This window comes from Hyla sarda, chromosome 3, assembly GCF_029499605.1.
Source record: "Hyla sarda isolate aHylSar1 chromosome 3, aHylSar1.hap1, whole genome shotgun sequence".
Taxonomy (NCBI): domain Eukaryota; kingdom Metazoa; phylum Chordata; class Amphibia; order Anura; family Hylidae; genus Hyla; species Hyla sarda.
In genome coordinates, this window is record NC_079191.1 from 311,668,578 (window position 1) to 311,695,409 (window position 26,832).

At 43.1% G+C, this 26,832-nt stretch overlaps 1 protein-coding gene across 7 annotated transcripts in view; it reads left to right on the top strand.

The window, feature by feature from the left end:
• TIAM2 (TIAM Rac1 associated GEF 2) overlaps positions 1-26,832 on the top strand; it is a 488,869-nt gene that overhangs the window by 409,384 nt on the left and 52,653 nt on the right. For all 7 annotated transcript variants that reach the window (XM_056567049.1, XM_056567046.1, XM_056567048.1 and 4 more), the window contains one exon: positions 25,200-25,306. In XM_056567049.1, the coding sequence (XP_056423024.1) occupies positions 25,200-25,306 (107 nt within the window). The remainder of the gene's footprint in view (positions 1-25,199; positions 25,307-26,832) is intronic.

Genomic DNA, 26,832 nt, shown 5'->3' on the forward strand with positions numbered 1-26,832 from the left:
AACCGTCTGGACATCAAGCTGGACTTCTCCTCGGACTACCACCCTCAGTCCAACCGTCAGGTGGAAAGGGTTTATCAAACCCTTGATACTTATCTTCTGCATTTTGTTTCAGCTCGCCAAGACGATTGGGTCAACCCTTCTCCCGCAGGCTGAATTATTTTATAATCATAAGGATTCCGAGTCCACGAGGTCGTCTCCCTTTTTTGTTGTTCACGGACTCCATCTCCGTTCTCCTCTTCCTCTCCTAGTTTCCTCCGGAGTGCTTGCTGTTGATGAGCTGGTCTGTGATTTCTACACAATCTGGCAAATGACCCGACAGTCATTATCCCAAGCTTCTTCACGTATGAAGGCGCAAGCTGATAAAAGTAGAAGACCTCCTCCGTCCTTCTCTCCTGGTGACATGGTATGGCTTTCATCCAAATACATCTGCTTCAAGATCCCCTGTTACAAGCTCGGTCCTCACTACCTTGGTCCCTTCCAGATTCTACAAAAAAAATAAATCAACCCTGTCTCCTACAAACTCCGTCTACCTGCTACGTTACATATTCCCAATTCCTTCCACGTCTCTCTCCTCAAGCCTCTTGACATAAACCGGAGACCCCTAGAGCTAAGTTTCAAGAGTCTTAGTAAAGAGTCTGAATACTTATGTTTTTGCCAAATGCTTTAAAGGGTACCTTTTATCAAAAAACTTTTGATATATTATAGATTAATGTATGCAGAATAGCTTTCCAATAGCATGTTATTAAAAAATATGCTTCTTTCTATTTAATTTTCCACTTTGAAAAAAATACCTACCTCCCTACCAGTCCTGTCCACAAGCCTTTTTTTTTTTTAAATAGATTTCAGACTCATGCTGGAGTCCTAAATCTCAGACTGCAGCCGGGACACAGACAAGCTCAGCACTTCTCCCTGCTTGTGAATCAGACAGGCAGGAGCTAGCACTGTGCTCATAGCACAGCAGGGCATACTCCTGATTCTGTCTTACTGCATGCCCTCATTCATTTTACTATCTGAGCTCTGATCTTTCTTCTCTCTGCACATGCAGTTGTAAACAGAGAGGAGATGATTCAGAGCTACCAGTTGCTGTGTTCATAGCCTCTATGTTGGGCCACACCCCCTTCCTCTCTCACACTAGGATGGCTGAATGAGCAGCCAAGAAGACAATAAATCAGGTAGAAAGATGGGGTTTTGAATGAAAAGAAACACAGGGATAATGACAGTGAGAGACAGGGACAGATGGGGGGGGGGGGGAATTAGGGAGAGTTTAGATCATGATAGGTATTCTTTAAATTTGTCAAGCCAAGGGCAAAGTAGATGTTACGCCGAGCGCTCCGGGTCCCCGCTCCTCCCCGGAGCGCTCGCTACACTCTCCTCACTGCAGCGCTCCGGTCAGATCCACTGACCCGGGGCGCTGCGATACCGCCTTCAGCCGGGATGCGATTCGCGATGCGGGTAGCGCCCGCTCGCGATGCGCACCCCGGCTCCCGTACCTGACTCGCTCTCCGTCAGTCCTGTCCCGGCGCGCGCGGCCCCGCTCCCTAGGGCGCGCGCGCGCCGGGTCTTTGCGATTTAAAGGGCCACTGCGCCGCTGATTGGCGCAGTGGTTCCAATTAGTGCTATCACCTGTGCACTTCCCTATATCACCTCACTTCCCCTGCACTTCCTTGCCGGATCTTGTTGCCATCGTGCCAGTGAAAGCGTTTCCTTGTGTGTTCCTAGCCTGTGTTCCTGACCTCCTGCCGTTGCCCCTGACTACGATCCTTGCTGCCTGCCCCGACCTTCTGCTACGTCCGACCTTGCTTCTGTCTACTCCCTTGTACCGCGCCTATCTTCAGCAGCCAGAGAGGTTGAGCCGTTGCTAGTGGATACGACCTGGTCACTACCGCCGCAGCAAGACCATCCCGCTTTGCGGCGGGCTCTGGTGAAAACCAGTAGTGACTTAGAACCGATCCACTAGCACGGTCCACGCCAATCCCTCTCTGGCACAGAGGATCCACTACCTGCCAGCCGGCATCGTGACAGTAGATCCGGCCATGGATCCCGCTGAAGTTCCTCTGCCAGTTGTCGCTGACCTCACCACGGTGGTCGCCCAGCAGTCACAACAGATAGCGCAACAAGGCCAACAGCTGTCTCAACTGACCGTTATGCTACAGCAGTTACTACCACAGCTTCAGCAATCATCTCCTCCGCCAGCTCCTGCACCTCCTCCGCAGCGAGTGGCCGCTTCTGGACTACGACTATCCTTGCCGGATAAATTTGATGGGGACTCTAAGTTTTGCCGTGGCTTTCTTTCCCAATGTTCATTGCACTTGGAGATGATGTCGGACCAGTTTCCCACTGAAAGGTGGCTTTCGTAGTCAGCCTTCTGTCTGGAAAAGCCCTGTCTTGGGCCACACCGCTCTGGGACCGCAATGACCCCGTCACTGCCTCTGTACACTCCTTCTTCTCGGAAATTCGAAGTGTCTTTGAGGAACCTGCCCGAGCCTCTTCTGCTGAGACTGCCCTGTTGAACCTGGTCCAGGGTAATTCTTCCGTTGGCGAGTATGCCGTACAATTCCGTACTCTTGCTTCAGAATTATCCTGGAATAATGAGGCACTCTGCGCGACCTTTAAAAAAGGCCTATCCAGCAACATTAAAGATGTTCTGGCCGCACGAGAAATCCCTGCTAATCTACATGAACTCATCCACCTAGCCACTCGCATTGACATGCGTTTTTCCGAAAGGCGTCAGGAGCTCCGCCAGGATATGGACTCTGTTCGCACGAGGCGTTTCTTCTCCCCGGCTCCTCTCTCCTCTGGTCCCCTGCAATCTGTTCCTGTGCCTCCCGCCGTGGAGGCTATGCAGGTCGACCGGTCTCGCCTGACACCTCAAGAGAGGACACGACGCCGCATGGAGAATCTCTGCCTGTACTGTGCTAGTACCGAACACTTCCTGAAGGATTGTCCTATCCGTCCTCCCCGCCTGGAAAGACGTACGCTGACTCCGCACAAAGGTGAGACAGTCCTTGATGTCTACTCTGCTTCTCCACGTCTTACTGTGCCTGTGCGGATATCTGCCTCTGCCTTCTCCTTCTCTACTGTGGCCTTCTTGGACTCCGGATCTGCAGGAAATTTTATTTTGGCCTCTCTCGTCAACAGGTTCAACATCCCGGTGACCAGTCTCGCCAGACCCCTCTACATCAATTGTGTAAACAATGAAAGATTGGACTGTACCATACGTTTCCGCACGGAGCCCCTTCTAATGTGCATCGGATCTCATCACGAGAGGATTGAACTTCTGGTCCTCCCCAATTGCACTTCTGAAATTCTCCTTGGACTTCCCTGGCTTCAACTTCATTCCCCAACCCTGGATTGGTCCTCTGGGGAGATCAAGAGTTGGGGGCCCTCTTGTTCCAAGGACTGCCTAAAACCGGTTCCCAGTAACCCTTGCCGTGACTCTGTGGTTCCTCCTGTAACCGGTCTCCCTAAGGCCTATATGGACTTTGCGGATGTTTTTTGCAAAAAACAAGCTGAGACTCTACCTCCTCACAGGCCTTATGATTGTCCTATCGACCTCCTCCCGGGCACTACTCCACCCCGGGGCAGAATCTATCCTCTGTCCGTCCCAGAGACTCTTGCCATGTCTGAATACGTCCAGGAAAATTTAAAAAAGGGCTTTATCCGTAAATCCTCCTCTCCTGCCGGAGCCGGATTTTTCTTTGTGTCCAAAAAAGATGGCTCTCTACGTCCTTGCATTGACTACCGCGGTCTTAATAAAATCACGGTTAAGAACCGCTACCCCCTACCCCTCATCTCTGAACTCTTTGATCGCCTCCAAGGTGCCCACATTTTTACCAAACTGGACTTAAGGGGTGCTTATAATCTCATCCGCATCAGAGAGGGGGATGAATGGAAAACGGCATTTAACACCAGAGATGGACACTTTGAGTATCTGGTCATGCCCTTTGGCCTGTGCAACGCCCCTGCCGTCTTCCAAGACTTTGTTAATGAAATTTTTCGTGATCTCCTATACTCCTGTGTTGTTGTATATCTAGACGATATCCTGATTTTTTCTGCCAATCTAGAAGAACACCGCCAGCATGTCCGTATGGTTCTTCAGAGACTTCGTGACAATCAACTCTATGCCAAAATAGAGAAATGTCTGTTTGAATGCCAATCTCTTCCTTTCCTAGGATACTTGGTCTCTGGCCAGGGACTACAAATGGATCCAGACAAACTCTCTGCCGTCTTAGATTGGCCACGCCCCTCCGGACTCCGTGCCATCCAACGTTTTTTGGGGTTCGCCAATTATTACAGGCAATTTATTCCACATTTTTCTACCCTTGTGGCTCCTATCGTGGCTTTAACCAAAAAAAATGCCGATCCCAAGTCTTGGCCTCCTCAAGCGGAAGACGCCTTTAAACGGCTCAAGTCTGCCTTTTCTTCGGCTCCCGTGCTCTCCAGACCTGACCCATCTAAACCCTTCCTATTGGAGGTTGATGCCTCCTCAGTGGGAGCTGGAGCTGTCCTTCTACAAAAAAATTCTTCCGGGCATGCTGTTACTTGTGGTTTTTTTTCTAGGACCTTCTCTCCGGCGGAGAGGAACTACTCCATCGGGGATCGAGAGCTTCTAGCCATTAAATTAGCACTTGAGGAATGGAGGCATCTGCTGGAGGGATCAAGATTTCCAGTTATTATTTACACCGATCACAAAAACCTCTCCTACCTCCAGTCTGCCCAACGGCTGAATCCTCGCCAGGCCAGGTGGTCTCTGTTCTTTGCCCGATTTAATTTTGAAATTCACTTTCGGCCTGCCGATAAGAACATTAGGGCCGATGCTCTCTCTCGTTCCTCAGATGCTTCTGAAGTTGAACTCTCTCCTCAACACATCATTCCTCCTGACTGCCTGATTTCCACTTCTCCAGCCTCCATCAGGCAAACTCCTCCAGGAAAGACCTTTGTTTCTCCACGCCAACGCCTCGGAATCCTCAAATGGGGTCACTCCTCCCATCTCGCAGGTCATGCGGGCATCAAGAAATCTGTGCAACTCATCTCTCGCTTCTATTGGTGGCCGACTCTAGAGACAGATGTGGTGGACTTTGTGCGAGCCTGCACTATCTGTGCCCGGGATAAGACTCCTCGCCAGAAGCCCGCTGGTTTTCTTCATCCTCTGCCTGTCCCCGAACAGCCTTGGTCTCTGATTGGTATGGATTTTATTACTGACTTACCCCCATCCCGTGGCAACACTGTTATTTGGGTGGTCGTTGATTGATTCTCCAAAATGGCACATTTCATCCCTCTTCCTGGTCTTCCTTCAGCGCCTCAGTTGGCTAAACAATTTTTTGTACACATTTTTCGTCTTCACGGGTTGCCTACGCAGATCGTCTCGGATAGAGGCGTCCAATTCGTGTCTAAATTCTGGAGGGCTCTCTGTAAACAACTCAAGATTAAATTAAATTTTTCTTCTGCATATCATCCTCAATCCAATGGACAAGTAGAAAGAATTAACCAAGTCTTGGGTGATTATTTACGACATTTTGTTTCCTCCCGCCAGGATGACTGGGCAGATCTTCTACCATGGGCCGAATTCTCGTATAACTTCAGAGTCTCTGAATCCTCTCCAAATCCCAATTTTTCGTGGTGTACGGCCGTCACCCTCTTCCCCCCCTCCCTACCCCCTTGCCCTCTGATCTGCCCGCTGTGGATGAAATTTCTCGTGATCTTTCCATCATATGGAGAGAGACCCAAAATTCTCTCTTACAGGCTTCTTCACGCATGAAGAAATTCGCGGATAAGAAAAGAAGAGCTCCTCCCATTTTTTCCCCTGGAGACAAGGTATGGCTCTCCGCTAAATATGTCCTCTTCCGTGTCCCTAGCTATAAGTTGGGACCACGCTATCTTGGTCCTTTCAAAATTTTGTGCCAGATTAATCCTGTCTCTTACAAACTTCTTCTTCCTCCTTCTCTTCGTATTCCTAATGCCTTTCACGTTTCTCTCCTTAAACCACTTATCATTAACCGTTTCTCTCCCAAATCTGTTCCTCCCACTCCTGTTTCCGGCTCCTCGGACATCTTCTCCGTCAAAGAGATTTTAGCATCCAAAAAGGTCAGAGGGAAAACTTTTTTCTTAGTGGATTGGGAGGGTTGTGGTCCAGAAGAGAGATCCTGGGAACCTGAGGACAATATCCTAGACAAAAGTCTGCTCCTCAGGTTCTCAGGCTCTAAGAAGAGGGGGAGACCCAAGGGGGGGGTACTGTTACGCCGAGCGCTCCGGGTCCCCGCTCCTCCCCGGAGCGCTCGCTACACTCTCCTCACTGCAGCGCTCCGGTCAGATCCACTGACCCGGGGCGCTGCGATACCGCCTTCAGCCGGGATGCGATTCGCGATGCGGGTAGCGCCCGCTCGCGATGCGCACCCCGGCTCCCGTACCTGACTCGCTCTCCGTCAGTCCTGTCCCGGCGCGCGCGGCCCCGCTCCCTAGGGCGCGCGCGCGCCGGGTCTTTGCGATTTAAAGGGCCACTGCGCCGCTGATTGGCGCAGTGGTTCCAATTAGTGCTATCACCTGTGCACTTCCCTATATCACCTCACTTCCCCTGCACTTCCTTGCCGGATCTTGTTGCCATCGTGCCAGTGAAAGCGTTTCCTTGTGTGTTCCTAGCCTGTGTTCCTGACCTCCTGCCGTTGCCCCTGACTACGATCCTTGCTGCCTGCCCCGACCTTCTGCTACGTCCGACCTTGCTTCTGTCTACTCCCTTGTACCGCGCCTATCTTCAGCAGCCAGAGAGGTTGAGCCGTTGCTAGTGGATACGACCTGGTCACTACCGCCGCAGCAAGACCATCCCGCTTTGCGGCGGGCTCTGGTGAAAACCAGTAGTGACTTAGAACCGATCCACTAGCACGGTCCACGCCAATCCCTCTCTGGCACAGAGGATCCACTACCTGCCAGCCGGCATCGTGACAGTAGACAGGGAGCCCACTGTGGCACTGATGCCCAGGGAGCTCTTAGGGTACTTTCACACATGATAGAGAGGTTCCTTTTTTAATAGGCACGGATATACTAGTTATATTATTGTAAACCTGCTGTGATTTTAAGTGTTTTCAGATTATTCTGTCATAAAAGAGCCAGGGAAAATTAAGCTTGTTCCATTTCTTTTCCTGCAGCAGCTTCTTCCAGTCCCTGTAAACAACTAAATCTAGAGTGCAGATTAGATGAGTCATTGCTTCTAATTAAGTCCGCTCTGCATCTCTTGATGAGGAATATTAAAAAGCGGACATCAATCTGTAGTATCAGCAGACTGTGGAACCGTATTAAAATTCTAAAAACATGTGTACAAATGTTATCCCCTGATAGAAAATGACATTTACAAATCTTGCTTCACTCAGGTAGAAATAATGAGGGACATTTATCAATGTTTGCTTATGTATTCTTTTTTTTTTGTAATTTTTTCCTTACTTTTTTTTTGCTTATGTGTGACTTATTTATCAACTGGTTTCAGCCTGTTGATAATTTTCTTTCACGTAAGCAATTTTTCCTTTTTTACTTTGGTAGTAGCTTTTTCTGCTCCATGTTTGAGCTGGAGTAAATTTAGTCAATTTTTAACGCTGTTGCGACTTAACCTGACTAAACCCGTTGATAAATGTCCATAAATGAGATTATTTTACTGTGCAGTTTTAATTCTGCATCTTAAGTTCATTTCAATGTTCAGAATACATTTTTGTCCTTTCACATTGTAAAGTGTGAATAGGAGGATAACTGGAACGTTTGCTGTTGCATCATTAGATGGTGGGTGGTGTGGGTTGAATGATGTCAGAAAGAACAAAATAAGCTATGCCGTCTTAGCAAAACATTTGTTTTTACAAAGCCTTTAATTAATAATATGAATGTTTTTGCTCAGAGACGAAGCGTGAGTTCTTAACCCTTCTTAGCATTATCAGTCACAATGAGCTGTAGTCTCCCAGAGCTTCAGATACAAGATACCAACCATTCTAATGTATGTAATGTGTGTTGAACACGTATAGGTGTTTAGTCTTCAATACTTCATTTGTCTTGTTCTAAATGAGCCACTCCGGTAGAAAACACATTTTTTTTTTTTAAATCAACTGGTGCCAGAAAGTTAAACAGATAAATGACTTTTGTTTAAAAATAATCTTAATCCTTCTAGTACTTATCAACACAGGAAGTTGTTCTTTCTGGAATTCTTTTCAGTCTGACCACAGTGCTCTCTGCTGACACCTCTGTCCATGTCAGGAACTGTCCAGAGTACAAGCAAATCCTTATAGCAAACCTCTCCTGCTCTGGATAGTTCCTGGTACAGACAGAGGTGTCAGCAGAGAGCAGTGGTCAGACTGATAAGAAATAAAAAAAGAAAATAACTTCCTGTGGAGCATACAGAAGCTGATAAGTACTGGAAGGATTTAAGTAATTTACAAATCTGTTAAAGTTTCTGACACCAGTTGATTTAAAAAAAAAAAAAATTCCACCGGAGTACCCCTTTAACCCCTTCTCTACATGATGTGTGCATACGCGCTGACCCCGCATCATATCGCATCGGTCCCGGCAGCCATCAACGGTCGGGACCCGCGGCTAATACCGGACATCACTGATCGCAGTGATGCCCAGTATTAACCCTTCAGACGCTGCGATCAAAGTTGAGCGCCGCGTCTAAAGTGAAAGTAAAAGTTGCCGGTTAACACAGTGGTGCTGTTCGGGACCGTCGCAACGAAATCGCAGTGTCCCGTACGGCTTGCTGGACAGCTGGAGTTTCCCTACCTGCCTCCTCGCTGTCTGATCACCGAATGACTGCTCCGTGCCTGAGACCCAGGCAGGAGCAGTCAAGCGGTGATAACACTGATCAATGCCCGGCTATTGCCTGGCAGTGATCTGTGTAGAAAGAACATCAGTGTGTGCAGTGTTATAGCCCCCTATGGGAGCTATAACACTGCAAAAAAAAAAAAAAATACCCCAAAAAATAAATAAATATGTAAATAAAAATAAACATATGTGGTATCGCCGCGTGCGTAAGGTCCCAACTATAAAAATATATTGTTAATTAAACCACACGGTCTATGGTGTACACGTAAAAAAAATTCCAAAATAAAATTTTTGGTCACTTTTTATACCATAAAAAAGGGAATAAAAAGCGATCATAATTCAATCAAAACAAAAATGATACCGATAAAAACGTCAGATCACGGTGCAAAACATGAGCCCTCATACATCCCCATATGCGGAAAAATAAAAAAGTTATAGGGGTCAGAAGATGACATTTTTAAACGTATACATTTTCCTGCATGTAGTTATGATTTTTTCCAGAAGTACCACAAAATCAAACCTATATAAGTAGGGTGTCATTTTAACCGTAAGGACCTACAGAATAAAGAAAAGGTGTCATTTTTACCGGAAAATCCACTGCGTAGAAACGGAAGCCCCCAAAAGTTACAAAATAGAATTTTTTCTTCAGTTTTGTCGCACAATTATTTATTTTCCCGTTTTGCCGTGGATTTTTGGGTAAAATGACTAATGGCACAGCAAAGTAGAATTGGTGACACAAAAAATAAGCCATAATATGGATTTTTAGGTGCAAAATTGAAAGCCTTATGATTTTTAGGTGTTTAAAAGATTTTTATTGAGGTTTTTTAAGAATTTACAAAACATAGGCCATTACAACTTCATGGCCCTACAAGAAGTAATACAAAAACATACAACAGAAGGGAATATAACAATATTTATGTATGGCAATATCACTATGAAATGTCGTGTATTGGTAGTCATACACAAACAAAAGCATAGTAAAATGTAATTAAGAATATTGAAAAGCTATAGTTTATGAATCTTTGGTATTAATAGTCATACCTTATCGCTTCAAATTTTAGATTTAAGCGTTATGATTTTTAGAAGGTGATGAGGAAAAACGGAAAATGCAAAAATGGAAAATACCCTGTGTCATTAAGTGGTTAAAGCTAAGGTGATAAAGTAACATTTAACTGTGCAAGTCTGCTGGATTACTACAACAACTTGAAAGTCACTGTATGTGTCAAGTTACCTGTATGAACATCAAAAGAAAAGTCAGAAGGATAGACAAAATGTACTATTTAGCGTTGTGTCAACATTTAAAATCCCACAGAAATAATATGACTGGTAGAATTATCAACTAGGTTCACACAGAGAATTTTGGTACTTTTTGAGCTTTAAAATAGCTGTTTTACATTTTTTAAAAATTGCTGAAAAAATTGACCAAAAAAACTGACTAAAAGGAAAAGAACGGCTGAAAATAAAATGGGCCAGCCATAACTTTCTCCAAATCTCAGCATGTATGGTGCTATTTTACCACAATTGTGCAAATAATTTTTCCGTTAAAATTTCCACAAAAACACAACAAAAATGATATACACAAGAACCTCAACAGTATCCTCTAGCCTATGCTGCACTATATAAATAAGATTTGTCCCAAAAAAAAGGCCACAGAACCAGTAAGTTTTTATATGTAAATGTATACTGGCCAAACTTATAATAAAGGCAGTACTAGCAAATTAAAAGTGCTGAATACTATACCCCTTGGATGAAAATGTGCCACGTACAGTTCTCCTCTAAAAAAATTATGATAATACTAATAATGATAATGCTTCTGCAGTGTCCAAAAGTTAAACTTGTAGAGGATTAGAAAAAACATGGCTTTTTTTTTTCTTTCAGAAACATTGTACACTTATTCATTGTTAGTGATTGGCATTTCATCTCGGCACAGAGGGTCTATCTGATAACATACAGCACATTTCTATAAATTGCTGGTTATAGCATTATTGTTGGTAGAGCTCACCTCTTTTGGCGGGACTGGCCAACCCTTTAGGGCACGTTCCCACTTGGTGTATACGCTGCACAAAATCTGCAGAAGCAGCGGGAAATACGCTGCGTATCCCTCGCTCACCATTCACATAGGGCTTTCCGGCAGTAGCCTTATGTGTGTAGTGAGTTTTGGAGGCAGAGCCGCGCGTCACGCTGACACACGGCCCCGCCACCAAAACTCACTGCACACATAGGGCTGCTGCCGGAAAGCACTGGGTGAATGGTGAGCAAGGGATATGCAGCGTATTTCCCGCTGCTTCTGCAGATTTTACGCAGCTTGAAATAACTGCGTATACTCCAAGTGGGAACGTGCCCTAAATGTGTTTTTGGGCCTTCCAACTCTCCTCCAATAGCAGTTGTCAGGGTAGAAAAGTATGGGATATGTTGGATTTTAACATGCTCGATCCACCACCCACCACCAGAGGAGTCTGACAGTGAATCAGGAGAGATAACTGTCAGCAGAATGCTTATTCAGCCAGCAGCTGATCCTTCTAAACCTTCCCAACATATCATGCAAATAAAAGATACATACAAAAATAAGTGAAAAGTTATAATACAATTAAATTTTTTTTTTAAAAATGCAGCACAAATTATTGCCATAGCCACTCAATGTTTTTTCCTTTTCTTCAGAAACCCTGGGGTCAGAAGTTTACTTACCTATATACATTTCACAAGCTCAGAGGGATAGCTTTCGACCTAACAAGTGTTTGACCAATATCTACTGAAGGGTAAAAATCACATTGCAGAAGTTGCATGCAGACAAAACCATTCTCATATGCATTGTCCAAGGGCCACATTTTGCATCTGCCATAACATTGGAATTTCTTTTTTGTTTTGCTTATATAGTATTGCGTAGGCTATTCTTAGGGAATATTACAGAATGTCTTTTATATTCCTTTTGCTTACCTTTTTGCTGATGTGGCATGCATGTGATAGGCCCCATTTTGGTATACAAATGCACAATGATGTGGGTTCTGCAATGCAGCCTACCTTTCCCATGATTCATATGGGACATTTGATTATTGCGTCTGGTTATGTCATGAGGCCATTAGTACTGGAGTTCACTCACTTAGATTCATCAGTGGGTTGAGGTCAGTTCACACTGTGCAATTTTATTGTGTTTTCTTACTTAAAGTGCTTTTTTTTTGAGAGAAATATTGCCTTAAGGAGAAATCAATTTGACTTTTAATCATTTGACTTTTAAGTAAGTTGACACAAATAAGGGGGCGTGGCAGCAAGATGGCACAAGATGACATGGTCTGAGCAGGCGAGATCGCGGGGGGTTCCCAGTGGTGGTACCCCATGATCAGACATCTTATCCAAAGGATAGTGGATAAGATGCCTAGGGTCGGAGTACCCTTTTAAGCACAGCAACTTTTTTTTTAGTCAGACTGGTGATCACATGACAAAATCAGAGTAGTGAAACAGAAAGTAGATGCAGCTGTGCAGGAATTAAACAAATTGCACTGTATGACTAGTGATGGTATGCATGATATGGGCAAACCTCCCGCCCCCCCCCCCCCCTAAAAAAAACAAAAAAAAACTTGAATGCTTCTTAAAGGGGTACTACCGTGGAAAACTTTTTTTTTAAAATCAACTGGTGCCAGAAAGTATAACAGATTTGTAAATCCCTTCTATTAAAAAATCTTAATCCTTCCAGTACTTTTTAGGGGCTGCATACTAAAGAGAAATCCAAAAAGAAATGCATTTTCTGTGATGTCCTGACCACAGTGCTCTCTGCTGACCTCTGCTGTCCATTTTAGGAACTGTCCAGAAAAGCATATGTTTGCTATGGGGATTTTCTCCAGTTCCTAAAATGGACAGCAGAGAGCACTGTGGTCAGGACATCACAGGAAATGCATTTCTTTTTTGGATTTCTCTTTAGTATACAGCCCCTAAAAAGTACTGGAAGGATTAAGATTTTTTAATAGAAGTGATTTACAAATCTGTTTAACTTTCTGGAACCAGTTGATTTAAAAAAAAAAAAAGTTTTCCACGGTAGTACCCCTTTAAGGGCTTATGCACACTTAGTCAATTCTACACTGAACTTCCAAAAGGAAATCTATGAGGAATCTGTGTGCAGCCATCTCCCATTGTTTTCAATAGATTATTGTTGCACTAATCACACTGTGGCATTTACTTGGCTAGAGTTTCTGATGCGTATCTGTATTCTGCCCAAAGAAGAAACATGTTCATTCTTTTAGCAGCATCTGCTAGGAAAAGCCCATTCGTCAATGGTAGTGTTAATTGCAGGGGTTAATTTAGTGGGCATATTTCCATGCAAAATTAACTCCAATTCCAGGCAGCGCAGATTTGTTGAGGAAATTCATTTACTCAGTGTGTATGGGCCCTAATGCTTTGTTCATAATGCATAATGTTGGTGTGAAATTCCGCAGGAATAATCCGCTCGGACATTTCTGCAGCAGATGTTTCTGGCATGAAAAAACAGATTCCGGCGTCCGCAAAAAGAATAGACATGTCTATTCATTCTGCAGATGCGGCTCACAAATGCATTGCCGTCTATTAGGGCTGGTTCACATCATGTTTTTCCCCATACGGGAGCGCATATGGCAGGGGAGAGCTAAAACCTCGCGCTCCCGTATGCCTTTCTATGCGCTCCCGTATGTAATTAATTTCAATGAGCTGGCCGGAGTGAAACGGTTCTAGGTCCGGTTGTAAAAGTGCAAAGTGCATACGGCGCAAAAATGAGCCGATCGGACCGAACGTTTCACTTTGGGCGGCTCATTGAAATTAATTACATACGGAGCGCACGGGAGAAAACGTGAAGTGAACCCAGTCTAAGACGGTGCTTTTGCGAATGGTCCTAGCACCCCACCCATCCAACCACACAACCACCCATCACTAAAATGTGCGGAATGTCCACCTTTGTTTTCCTGGTGTGCTTTCACACAGGACTGTAGTTCTGTAGAAAATCAACATAAGTTCTGCTGGGAAATCTGCTTCAGCAAACTGGTAACAAATAATGCAGATTCCATGCCGATTTGTTTTTACAGCATATGAAAGATATTTTTAGAATCTCATTCACATTGCTGGTACACAAATAAACTGGACTCTCCACAGACAAATTTGCTACAGAAAATTCACAGATCATCCACCCTATGGAATAGCACCCCAAAGAGACTTGCATAATAGGGGTTGCAAGCACTAAAAGTGCCTAGGGCAGCATCAGGTCTAGAGTGCAGTTCTAGTAACAAAAAACAACAACAGTATTATTGTTTCAGCTATGTTCACTTGCTGCTATTTAGCGGTACTGCAGTTAATTACCATGCGCTTTTGCCACAAACAACCGCAATCACTATAGAAATTTTAGCATTTTTACTGCCAGAAAGAAACACATGCAATAATTTGCTGCGGTACCGCTAATTAGCTGCAGTGTGAACACAGTCTTAAAATATAAGGAGGGTGTAATCTGATTGAATATGGGTGTGTCAAGTCAAAGGCTCTAGTGAAGTTTTTGCAGAGTAGAAGTAAGTACATTTAGATGTGCAGTGTGTAAAGAAACAAGTCTTAATGATACATAGCCACGTGTATACTGTTAATTAGCTATAATATTTTACTTTAAATACTATTGAAAAATACATTTTCAGGAAGGATGTTTAAGGTTTGTCACCAAGTCTTTTTTTTATAAATTTTTTATTTGTCAGAAAAATGCAGCTCAGTTAAAATTATTTTTGATACAGGGTGTATTATTGTGGTATGTTTGTGCATCTTGTAAATACTTATTAACAGTGATCAGGAAACCTTCTTTTAACACCAGGATGGTGTATTAAATGGATCCATAGTTCCCCTTTTATTCAACAGAGGCCAAAGATGTATTATTTTGGCTTCTAAGTGGCATCCGTTGTAGCTATATAAACCTTGGATGTGTACACCAGCCCTATTGTGGGGGGAAAAAAACTCCATAAAAACTGCATCATGGAAGACAAAAAAGAGGGGGCGGAATTATGTGGTGCTTTTTACAGGGCACAAAATTTGTGTCTGAAAGTCTAAGGCTTGGTTAACACTGCGTTACCACTTCTTGTTATACGTATCCATTGGCCTCTTGCCTAAAACAGAGTTCTAATATACTGTAAAGCAGGGCAGTGGATGTCATTCATTTCAATGGCTGAACGGAGTCCCCATCTGGGCTGTATACACTTTTTTTTCCAGATGACTCAAAAGCGCTGTCTGCTGCCCTTTTGAGTAAGCAGAAAAAAGCGCATATTGCAATTACCGTTTGGTCATTGAAATGAAGGGTATTTGCTGCCCTGCGTTATCCTGAAGAATACGAACATGAGGTGATGCCGACAGATATGTCTAACGAGAGGTGGAAATGCAGTGTGAACCAAGCCTAAAGCTGTTGTTTTTGCTCATGTTGTAAACATGCTACCAATCATCAGGATGCAGATTCAACTTTTTACTGGGAATTAAAAGTAGAAACGTGCCAGTAGAAGCCAGCGTTCACACATACCTAGTGAGCCAAACAACTACAACAGTTTTGTGGAGAGTCATTTTTAAAGCCATGTCTGCACTATGATCTTTTTTAGCTCTGCAATATTGATTTAAAGAGGTACTCCGGTGAAAACATTTTTTATTTTTTTATTTTTTTTAAATCAACTGGTGTTAAAAAGTTAAACAGATTTGTGAATAACTTCTGCTCGAGAGGAAGTTATTTTCTTTTTCAATTTCTTTTGTGTAGAACACAGTGCTCACTGCTGACACCTCTGTGTCAGGAACTGTCTGGAGCAGGATAGGTTTGCTATGGGGATCTGTTTAACTTCATGGCATCTGTTGATTATTAAAAAAATGTTTTCCACTGGAGTACCCCTTTAGTTATTGAGTGACAGCCACATGATTACCTAAAGCTTAAAGGGGTACTCTGGAGAATTAAAAAAATTTATCCAAATCAACTTTGTTCATTTGTAAATTACTTATATTTAAAAAAAATCTTAAGCCTTCCAGTACTTATGAGCTTCTATATACTACAGAGAAAGTTGTGTAAGTCTGACCACAGTGCTCTCTGCTGACACCTTTGTCCATGTCAAGAATTTTCTACAGCATGAGCAAATCCCCATAGCACACCTCTCTTGCTCTGAACAGTTCCTGACATGGCCAGAGATGGCAGCAGAGAGCACTGTGGTCAGGCAGGAAAGAACTACACAACTTTGGAAGGGTTCATATTTTTAAATATGTATTATTTTCTGGCTCCAGTTGATAAAAAATGTTTCCCTCCGGAATATCCCAAAAGTTGCAGTGTAGCCATGGCCTAAACGATACTTAAAGATTTTTTTAAAACCACTTTCTAACATGTGATAGCAAGTTTTGATCACTAGGGGTCCACGTGATGAGACCCCCAAGGGATTGATAAGCTTAAAGGGGTACTCCACTGGCCAGCGTGAACCTAAATGTTCCAAACGCTGTTTTTGCGCTGCGGGGGTCGACCACACCCCCTCGCAACATCATGTCCGACCTCTGCAGTGTGAAAACAGCGTTCGGAAAATTTTGTTCCACGCTGCCCAGTGGAGTACCCCTTTAACATGCAGTGCAAACACTATACAGATTCAGATGCAATGTACCAAGCAAGTGTGCCCAAAACATTTTTTATGCATTGAATTCACTATTTAACAATTCATGTGGTTTCATTTTTTGAGTCTCACAATACTGCGTACATAACCTTTTATAAATCAGTGAATTGGTGCAGTTATGATGCATTTGTTGACAGAGTTTAGTAAACAGTTGAAACATGTAAAAACAATGCAGCCAAGAACTGCACTACAAATCTATGCAGTATGGAGAATGAATAAAAACAGACCAAAAAACAAACAAAAAAAAAACAGTCAATCGGAGATCCTGCTTATCAAAATCTGCTGCGTAGAGCCTGCGGAGAGTTTGAAACAAAATCCACTCGTGTGAACGCACCCTTAGGGCTCATTTATTTGCCTTTATTTATTTGCGAGTTTCCCGCTGCGTATTTGAAAGTGGATGGGCTCTGCGTGGCTGTCCGCAGCAGACTTTAGGCTGCGGGATTTCCTATGCGGAAAATTCCCAACAAACCCCATTAAAGTCAATAGGGTCTGCGGCAAAAATCCTGTAGCCGAAAGTCTGCTACGGAATGCCACGGATAGTCCGCCCCTTTAAAAAATGCAGCGGGAAACCCGCAAATAAATCCGCTCGTGTGAGGGTCACACATGCTGTATTTTGCTGCATGTTTTCTGCAGCTGATTTTGCTACCCATTGAGGGAGATTTATGTAAACTTGTTTAGAGGAAAAGTTACCCAGTTGCCCATAGCAACCAGATTGCATCTTTCATTTTTCACAGGCCTCTTTAAAAATGAAAGAAGAGAGCTGATTGGTTGTTATGGGCAACTGCACTCTCTTTTTCTGCGCAGGTTTTGATGAATCTCCCCCATTGACCTTAAAGGGGTACTCCACTGGACTAAAAAATTTTTTTTAAATCAACTGGTGCCAGAAAGTTAAACAGATTTGTAAATTACTTCTATTTAAAAATCTTAATCCTTCCAGTACTTATCAGCTGCTATATTCTCCACAGGAAGTTCTTTTCTATTTGAATTTCTTTTCTGTCTGACCACAGTGCTCTCTGCTGACACCGACAGAAAAGAACTTCCTCTGTAGTATACAGCAGCTAAGTACCGGAAGGATTAAGATTTTTAAATAGAAGTAATTTACAAATCTGTTTAACGTTCTGGCACCAGTTGATTAAAAAAAATAATAATAATTCCCACCAGATTACCCCTTTAAGGGTAGGGTTACATGTAGCACACTTTTCTTTGTATTTGCTGCTGCATATTTTTTCTACCTATTAAAGTCAATGGGTAGTAAAATCAGCTGCGTATTTTGCTACCCATTGACTTCAATGGATAGGAAAATATGCCGCAGCAAAATACGGCCGTGTGACTATACCCTAATGGTGGGTTCACATATGTATATTTTCAGCTGCAAATTTGCTGTAGCAAATTTTGCTACTCATTAAACAGCCAAAGCTGCAGCAGAAATAAGCACGTATAAACGCACCCTTAGGGTACGTTCACACGCGTTCATTTACAGCGTATTTTACGCTGCAAATTTGCTGGTGAAGGCCCGCTCTATGCTGGCTCTACCAGCAGGCACACTGCGATGTGCAATTCGCAGTATACTCGCACATCGCAGGAGCTCTCTGCCTAGCTCGGAGCAGGGAGAGCGGCCAAGATGTGCGAGTACGCTGCGCACATCGCAGCAGTGTGTCTGCTGGTAGCAGCGTATTGCTGGTCGTAACCATGATATACCTATAGACGTGGCAATTAACTATGGAAACATAAAGCTATCCCTGTAGCATAACCCAACTGTTGAAAAAACACAATGTATACAAAAACATTATCGCCAACCCAAAGTCTTGTCAGATTGTATCCAGACTGACTTGCAGATGTGACTGGTCTAGCTTAATTAAAGCCTCAACCAGCATATGACTGCTAGTATCGACGTCAACCTGAAACCGAGACAGGTTGTGACCATGATTGACCTATAGACGTGACAATTCGCATTGGAAAATAAAGCTATGTCCCTGTGCATAACCCAACAACTGAATAACACAACGTATGACGACGTAGTCGCCAACCTGAAGTCGTGTCAGGTTGTGCCCGGACTGATCTGTAGATGTGATTGATCTAGCCGAATTGAAAACCTCAACAGACTATAAACGTGTGGCTAGAAAGAACTGCACAAGCGAGCATATGCACTGAACAAACTATATGAACAAATACATGGAGCAACTTATCCACACAGTCAGGAAAAATGAGTATGTCACCGCCTATGTGTCAGTAACAACAATTATGCAACGTACATCCCTGCCGCCGAGGCAGGCATAATGAGTAAACAACACCTATATGTCGTAATGTTGTTGCTCTGAAGATGTGTCAGTAACAACAATTATGCCATGTATCCCCCTGCAGACATGGCAGGTATAATGGGTATACACCACCTGTGTCATAACGTCGTTGCTCTGAAGGCGTGTCAGTAACAACAATTGTGCAATGCAACGCCCTGCAGACGAGGCAGGCATAATTAGTATACACCACCTATGTGTCATGTTATTGTTGCTCTGAAGACGTGACAGTAACAACAACTATGCAACGTATCCCACTGCAGAGGTGGCAGGTATAATGGGTAGACACCACCTATGTGTTCTGTTATTGTTGTGCTGAAGGCGTGTCATTAACAATAATGCAACGTACCCCCCCCCCCTGCAGGCGTGGCAGATATGATGGGTATACACTACCTGTGTGTCGGGTTATTGTTGTTCTGAAGACGTGTAACAACTATGCCATGTATCTTCCCGCCTATATACAGATGTGTATGGAACGACTGTGCGAAACTGTCGTATAACAGCTATGCATGGCTGTACCACTAAACTTGATGAACCTATACTCAGGCCAACTATATGCGCCTAAGCACCACCAAAGCGTACGCTCGTGCGGCCAACCACAACTGATGACAAAGAATATGAATGCATGAAGTATCTATTATGACCACATACCTGCGCACAGGGCCACACCCCATGCGATGTGCAAGTGTGTGCGCGGCACAAACGCTGCGAGCGTGTGAACCTCACGAACACCGCAAACGGATGTACAGCACACGTCATGAGCACATGCACAGCATGATTCCCGTGAGCCCATATATAAAACAACCCTACGAGCATGCACGGTATAATCCTACGAGCGGGTGTGCAGCACAATTCTTACGAGTGCATGTACAGTATGAATCCTACGAGTGCGAGAACCATATAAATCTACGAACATGTGCACAGTATAATTCCTACGAGCGCGTGTACAGCATAAATCCTACAAGCGCATGTGTAGTATGAATCCTACAAGTGTGTAAACAGTATAAAACCTATGAATGCGTGTACTGTATGAATGCTATAAGCGTATGTACCGCATGAAACCTACAAGCGAGTGTACAGTATAAATCCAACTATAGTGTGTACAATATAAATCCTACAAGCGTGTGTACAATATAAATCCTACAAGCGTGTCCCAGCTTGTGTACTGTATAAATGCTGCGAGTGAGTGTACAGTATTCAAGTCCAACAAAATCCAACAAGCGTGTGTACGGCATATATATCCAACAAGCGTGTGTACAGCATAAATGCTACCAGTGTGTGTACAGCATAATCCTACAGGTGTGTGTACAGCATGGATCCTACAAGCGTATGTATAATATAAATCCTACAGGTGTGTGTACAGCATAAATACCAGCATGAGTACAGCATAAATGCTACAAGCGTATGAACAATATAAATCCTACAAACGTGTATAGTATAAATGCTACAAGCAAGTGTGCAGTATAAACACTACAATCATGTGTACAACATGAATCCTACAAGTGTGTGTACAATAAAAATCCGACAAGCGAGTGTACAGTATAACCACTACAAGCGTGTTTACAATATAAATCCTACAAGCAAGTGTACAGTATAACCACTACAAGCATGTGTACAATATAAATCCTACAAGCGAGTATACGGTATAACCACTACAAGCGTGTGTACAGTATAAATCCAACAAGCAGGTGTGCCGTATAAATGCTACAAGCGAATGTACAGCATGAATCCTACCAGCGTGTGTGCAGCATGAATCCTACAAGCATGTGTACAGCATAACCACTACAAGCGTGTGTACTGTATAAATCCTACAAGCAGGTGTGCCGTATAAATGCTACGAGCAAGTGTCCAGCAAGAATCCTACCAGCGTGTGTACAGCATGAATCCTACAAGCGTGTGTACAGCATAACCACTACAAGCGAGTATACAGTATAACCACTACAAGCGTGTGTACAGTATAAATCCTACAAGCAGGTGTGCCGTATAAACGCTACAAGCGAATGTACAGCATGAATCCTACCAGCGTGTGTACCGCATAACCACTACAAGCATGTGTACAGTATAAATTCTACAAGCAGGTGTGCCGTATAAACGCTACAAGCGAATGTACAGCATGAATCCTACCAGCGTGTTTACAGCATGAATCCTACAAGCGTGTATACAGCATAACCACTACAAGCATGTGTACAGTATAAATCCTACAAGCAGGTGTGCCGTATAAACGCTACAAGCGAGTGTACAGCATGAATCCTACAAGCGTGTGTACAGCATGAATCCTACAAGTGTGTGTACGGTATAACCACTACAAGTGTGTGTACGGTATGACCACTACAAGCGAGTGTACAGTACTACAAGCGAGTGTACAGTATAACCTCTACAAGCGAGTGAACAGTATAACCACTACAAACGTGCGTACAGTATAACCACTACAAGCGAGTGTACAGTATAACCACTACAAGCGAGTGTACAGTATAACCACTACAAGCGAGTGTACAGTATAACCACTACAAGCGAGTGTACAGTATAACCACTACAAGCGAGTGTACAGTACAAGTCCTACAAGTGAGTGAACAGTATAAACCCTACAAGCGTGTGTACAGCATAAATCCTGCAAACGTGTGTATAGTATGAATGCTACAATCGTGTGTACAGCAACTACGAGGGCATGTGCACGGAACAATTATATGATCGTATGCGTAGGATAAGTTATTGGGATGAACAAATTATACAAACGTGCACAGACCAACTTATATGTACAGTAGATGGACTAAATAACAAAGTAGATGGACAAAGCAACAATACAAATGCTGTTGTGGCTTGAAACCGGCTCAGTAACACAGTCTTGATGACAAGGGAACAGGCGGAATCATCTGAATCCATATGATTTGGACTATACTGACAACAACTGCCACCTTTTTTTATTTACTAGCATGAACCATGGCAAGAAGGGAGAAGCGAATGAACAGCCTTATATACTAAGACGTGCAATACTGGTGGCCACATACAGTTTTATATTGTCACACATATAGCCTGGGTTTAGGAAAGAGAAGGGGGGGGGGGTTTGGGACTGGAAATGCAATGACCCCCGACATGACACACACACCTCTCCCTGAAGAAATGGGGTGTTCTGCCTTTAACTTGATCCAGATATGCAGGGCTCGTGGGGGGAGCGAGGTCTTGCCATAAGACATCCCCTTCTAAATACCTAAATGCGAGCACCCAAGATGGCTCCCGATGCTGATTACATGCGCTATCAGCTGCCAACGGGGCGCACCCACGAGCCATGAAGCACGTGGAACGCCGTGCTAAAACCAGGGCCGGGGCTGACCGAGGGTGCCCTACATACTCCGGCTTACCTCCGGAGAGAGGGCTGCGGCGGACGCCGCCACCACGGCTGGCCCCGGCCGCTTACCATTACGCTGAACCCGGAACTGCTGTGCATCAGCTGACTCGCGTGTCAGCTGATCCCCTGTCACGTGACGAACCCGCGGCGTCAAGTGCAGGGACTGCCGCGGGTACTTTTATATTTCCGTCTTATTAAAAAGACGCAGTTCATAAATCTCATCCACTGAATAGTCAAGAATGAAGCATTGCATTTCACCGTCACTTTTGTCTATTTTTAAATTTAGCAAACTTTTTGCACAAAAATATTGCGCCAAATCCATTGTGTTCTGTGGCCGCTTTTCCATAGACTTTATTGAAATACATTATGGGAGAGATTTATCATTGCTTTTAGAGCATTGTTTTGTCTATGTTCAGGCACAGTTCAGGCGCAAGCAGCATATTTTGAGACTTTTATGTGCCTTTTGATATAGACAGTTTTACTCTTTTTGCCTACCCGTAGAACTTTTTCTTTTTGACCATGCAGTGGTCACGTATTTATAATTTGCGACCTTTGTCAAAAGTCGCTATTTTGTGCACAACGGTACATTTTTAAGCGCAAAGCTACACCACCTACCAGTAGGCGTGAGAATAATTTCTACCTTCCACAATTAAACCTTTAACAGTGGTCTCCAATCTGTGCTCTTCCAGATGTTGCAAAACTAGAACTCTCAGCATGCCCAGACAGTCCAGACATGCTGGGAGTTGTAGTTCTGTAACATCTGGCCCTGCAGCCCCTTTTAATATTTGTAAAATTTCATCCTCTTGTTACTGTATTCCACAGCACTTTTTACCTGTAGGTAAAATCTTGGGTGTTTTCACCATCCATCAATTTAAAGGGGTATTCCGGCCTTAGACATCTTATTCCCTATACAAAGGATAGGGGATAACCTGTCTGATCGCAGGGGTCCCGTGTAATCTCCATGCAGCCACCGGCATTCTGTGCCGGGCGCTGTTCCCGAGACTTGACGTCACGGTCACGCCCCCTCCATTCATGATCGTCATATTGCGTCTTGGGAGGAGGGCCCAGCGCAGAATTCTGGGGGCTGCATGGAGATCGCTGGGGTCCCAACAGTGGGACCCCCTTCATTCAGACATCTTATCCCCTATCCTTTGGATAGGGGATAAGATGTTTAAGGCCGGAATACCCTATTAAAGGGAAATAATTAATAATGTAACATGGTCAATGATGTGGTGGCTGACTGCATAGTAAGGGGTATCCAGCAATACAAAGAATGCTTCTAGCATAAGTGTGATAACACTTACCTGTAAAAATCTCTTTATTTCACTACAACTCCATATACAATAATATTTAGGTCCAGTTGAAAGAGCAATAAATTTACGTTCTCTGCCTTAGATTGTTCTCATGGTAATCCACCCGTCATTATTCCTGATATTCTCAATTGAAGTGGGCAGAGCCGAATGCATGGCAATTATAGGTTTGGAATGTGTTAAATGACCGAACAATAAAGGGGTTTTTGCATTTTCCTACTCTTGTGGATGAATGCCTTGCCTGGTGGGTGATAGTGACATTCCTACTCATTCTGCTTTTTTCTGCCTCTTATGACTCAGTCTCTGTATTGTATCAAATGATCAGAACACGTAGGCTACTTTTTTAGACTGATTGGAACATCAGGGAAGCATGGATTGTATATGTGCACAGGCTACAAGCCACCTGATGTGTTTTATGGGCTTCAATGGGTACAACACAGTGGAAACTGCAGATAATAATTGCTCTCCTATGGTGTGCACTTCATCTGTTAGAGCAATGTCAACACCAGAGTGACTGCAGGTACACAAGGTGCATGTAAACAGGTCTGACAAATGAATTTCCTCACTGTGTGTGTGTATATATTATATTTAAAAAAATCCAAAGGGGGAAATGCCCTGCTCTCAAACTGAAATAAAATATTCATGTTGTTTTTTTTGTTTTGTTTTTTTAACTGAGAGAAGGATGGTTCAAACTATAAAAAATGGCACCTTTTAAGTGGTTTTAACTTTTCTTGTATACGTTGGTTCCTAAATTCTACCACATTCACATGTAGAATTGCCAGCATCAATTCTGCATCTGCATTCAATTTGACTTCAATTCCGCATCTTTGCAGCATTTGTGCATTGTAGCAATTGATGCAGAAATGATGCCGAATTCCCAGATGCTTTTTACATGATTCTGCAGCACAATTAAAGAGGTACTCTGGTGGTGAAAACATTTTTTAATCAACTGGTGCCAGAAAGTTAAACAGATTTGTAAAATACCCAGCCTGAGGTAGGTGAGTGTTTAGAGACCCATCCGATAAGAGGCCACCTCCGCGTAGTGGATGGGGGGACACGTTTTGATCAAAAAGTGCGCTAAGAGCCTCCATTTTGTTGACCAAGTGTGCTGCTGCCATTTTCTTTTTTTACAAGATTTGTAAAATACTTCTATTTAAAAATCTTAATCCTTCCAGTACTTATCAGCTGCTGTATGCTACACAGAAAGGATAGGTTTGCTATGGGGATTTTCTCCTGCTCTGGACAGTTCCTGACATGGACAGAGGTGTCAGCAAAGAGCACTGTGGTCTTCCTCTGGCGCATACAGCCGCTAAGTACTGTGCGTAATTTATGCCGTGTAAAAGCTGCCATAGTGTTTAAGAATTTAGAGCTGTTTCTGGGGTAAAGATAAATTTTTGGTAAATTTAGTAATTTATAAATATGTAAGGAATTGCATAGGCTATGGGGATAGGGGGTTGTTTAATTACAATTTAAACTTTGTTACAGAATTGCTAAATTTAGTGAATGTGATGTAATTGCCAAAATAGAATGATATTTGTGTAGTTCAATATTCTCCAACTTGTGCCACTGGTTGGGGAACTGTGTTATAGTTTATGATTCATCCATATAAAAAAGTGATTTAACACTGCCCTGACCCCTAGTAACTCTTTAACATTGAAAATGTGTGTGAAACATTTGCGTGTGAAATAATTTTTAAATGCATAATATTGGAAAAGGTTATTTTAATGGAATGAGGATGTTAATTTAAAATTATAAATATAGAATGTGTGAAATGTTATAATACCATTTTACATACCAAGAGATCATATATTACTTTACTTGCTTAATGATAATTGCTTTGATATTTTAGACTTGAGCAATGTACCAGATGTTACAATTGGTACCCTTAAAAGGAGCAGCACAGATGATGCTTTGGATCAGGTGCAGTGCAGGCCAAGAATAGATCAAACCTATAAGGTAAGCAGCCATATTGTCTCTTTCTTTCCTGTTTCCTCCATATAAAGGTATGTTTATTCTGATAGTTGCATGTTACTAAGGTGGCATACATGCTATACATGCTATGTCATATATGTGAAAGTAAAAGGAATAAGGGAGATACTTAGCACTCTTTTGGGACTGTCTGGCAGTTTTAATCAGATACTTTAGTTGGTCATCGTGTATAAAAACAAATGAAATTCACCCAGCTTAATATTCTTAAAGGATTAATGCAGTTAGTATAGTACAAATATATATTTTTTTCCTCATAGCACAGATTCTCTTCTAAGAAATTACTGAGAGAGTTAAAAAGTGACATCTGTATGCATCACTTTCCTTTCTTGTCACAGTAGCACTCTGTTATTGTCAACTGCTTTGTCAAACCAGGACTATGACAAAAGTAAAATATCCATCTAATCCTCAAACATACAGTATGCTCTGTTAGGAGACTTAATGGCCCTCATTTACTTAGAAAATCTGGTTGTAAGTCTATCTTGCTTTTTTCCCCTGGTATTTATTATTATGTCGCATCCTGTTTGTCGCACTGGGTTTTGTTGGTTTTGGTTTCCAACTCCTCTGAGTTGTCGGGAAAAAATCCACAACAATTCAACAAATTCGGGTTGGAAACCTTTATAAATACGTGGGAAAGCTCAGAAATGTCGGGTTACGCCCCTTTTTCGGGTTTGGGAAAATCCACATCGGGTCCGTCGGGAAAAAATGTTGCATCGTGTCGCAGACTGGCGCACGATGTCTGCGACATGTCGCAGACAAAGATGCGCCAAAAAAACCCGACAAAAGAAGTCGGGTTTAGAATAGTAAATGAGGGCCAATGTCTTGTACTTTATAAGTGATACAAATGAGAACCTGAATTGTGATCAAGTGCAAAAGCACTGGTAAGCCTCCCGGTCTCTGTTTACTCATAGTCAAGATTTGTCCGTTGCTGTCAACCCCCCCCCCACACTAACTAGAATTTCTCAGCTGGATCACTGTGGCATTAGAAAGGTGAATAAAGGTTTTCTGTTATTTTAAATTGTTTTTAAAGAGTAACTAATGCTGCCTTTTTTTTTTTTTTTACTAAACGCACTCACTTCTGCATTTCTTCATCTCTCTATGCTCGTGCATGCTGCGGGCTAAGTGTATCAGGAGAGGCAGGGGGTGGGGAAATTCAAATTGGGCGTGCACCGTGCATGCCCGTGCATGGAGCTCACTCTCTGCCTGTTTCATATACAGGCAGAGAGCGAGCTATGTCCAGACTGCATTTCCTGAGTTTGGACTTTGCCTGGCCTGCAGAAGTCCAAACTGAAAATGAAAATGCAGTCTGGACCAGTAGGGAGACCCCTAGTGCCCGGGATTTCAAATAAAAAGAAAAAAGAAAACATATAAATCTACATATTTTTTAACACAAGTATATTAGAAACAATTTTATTTTCAGATAATGATTGACATATTAAAAGTTTATTTTAATGAGCGTGCCCATTTTAAAGGGTGGATAACCATTTCATTTTAAA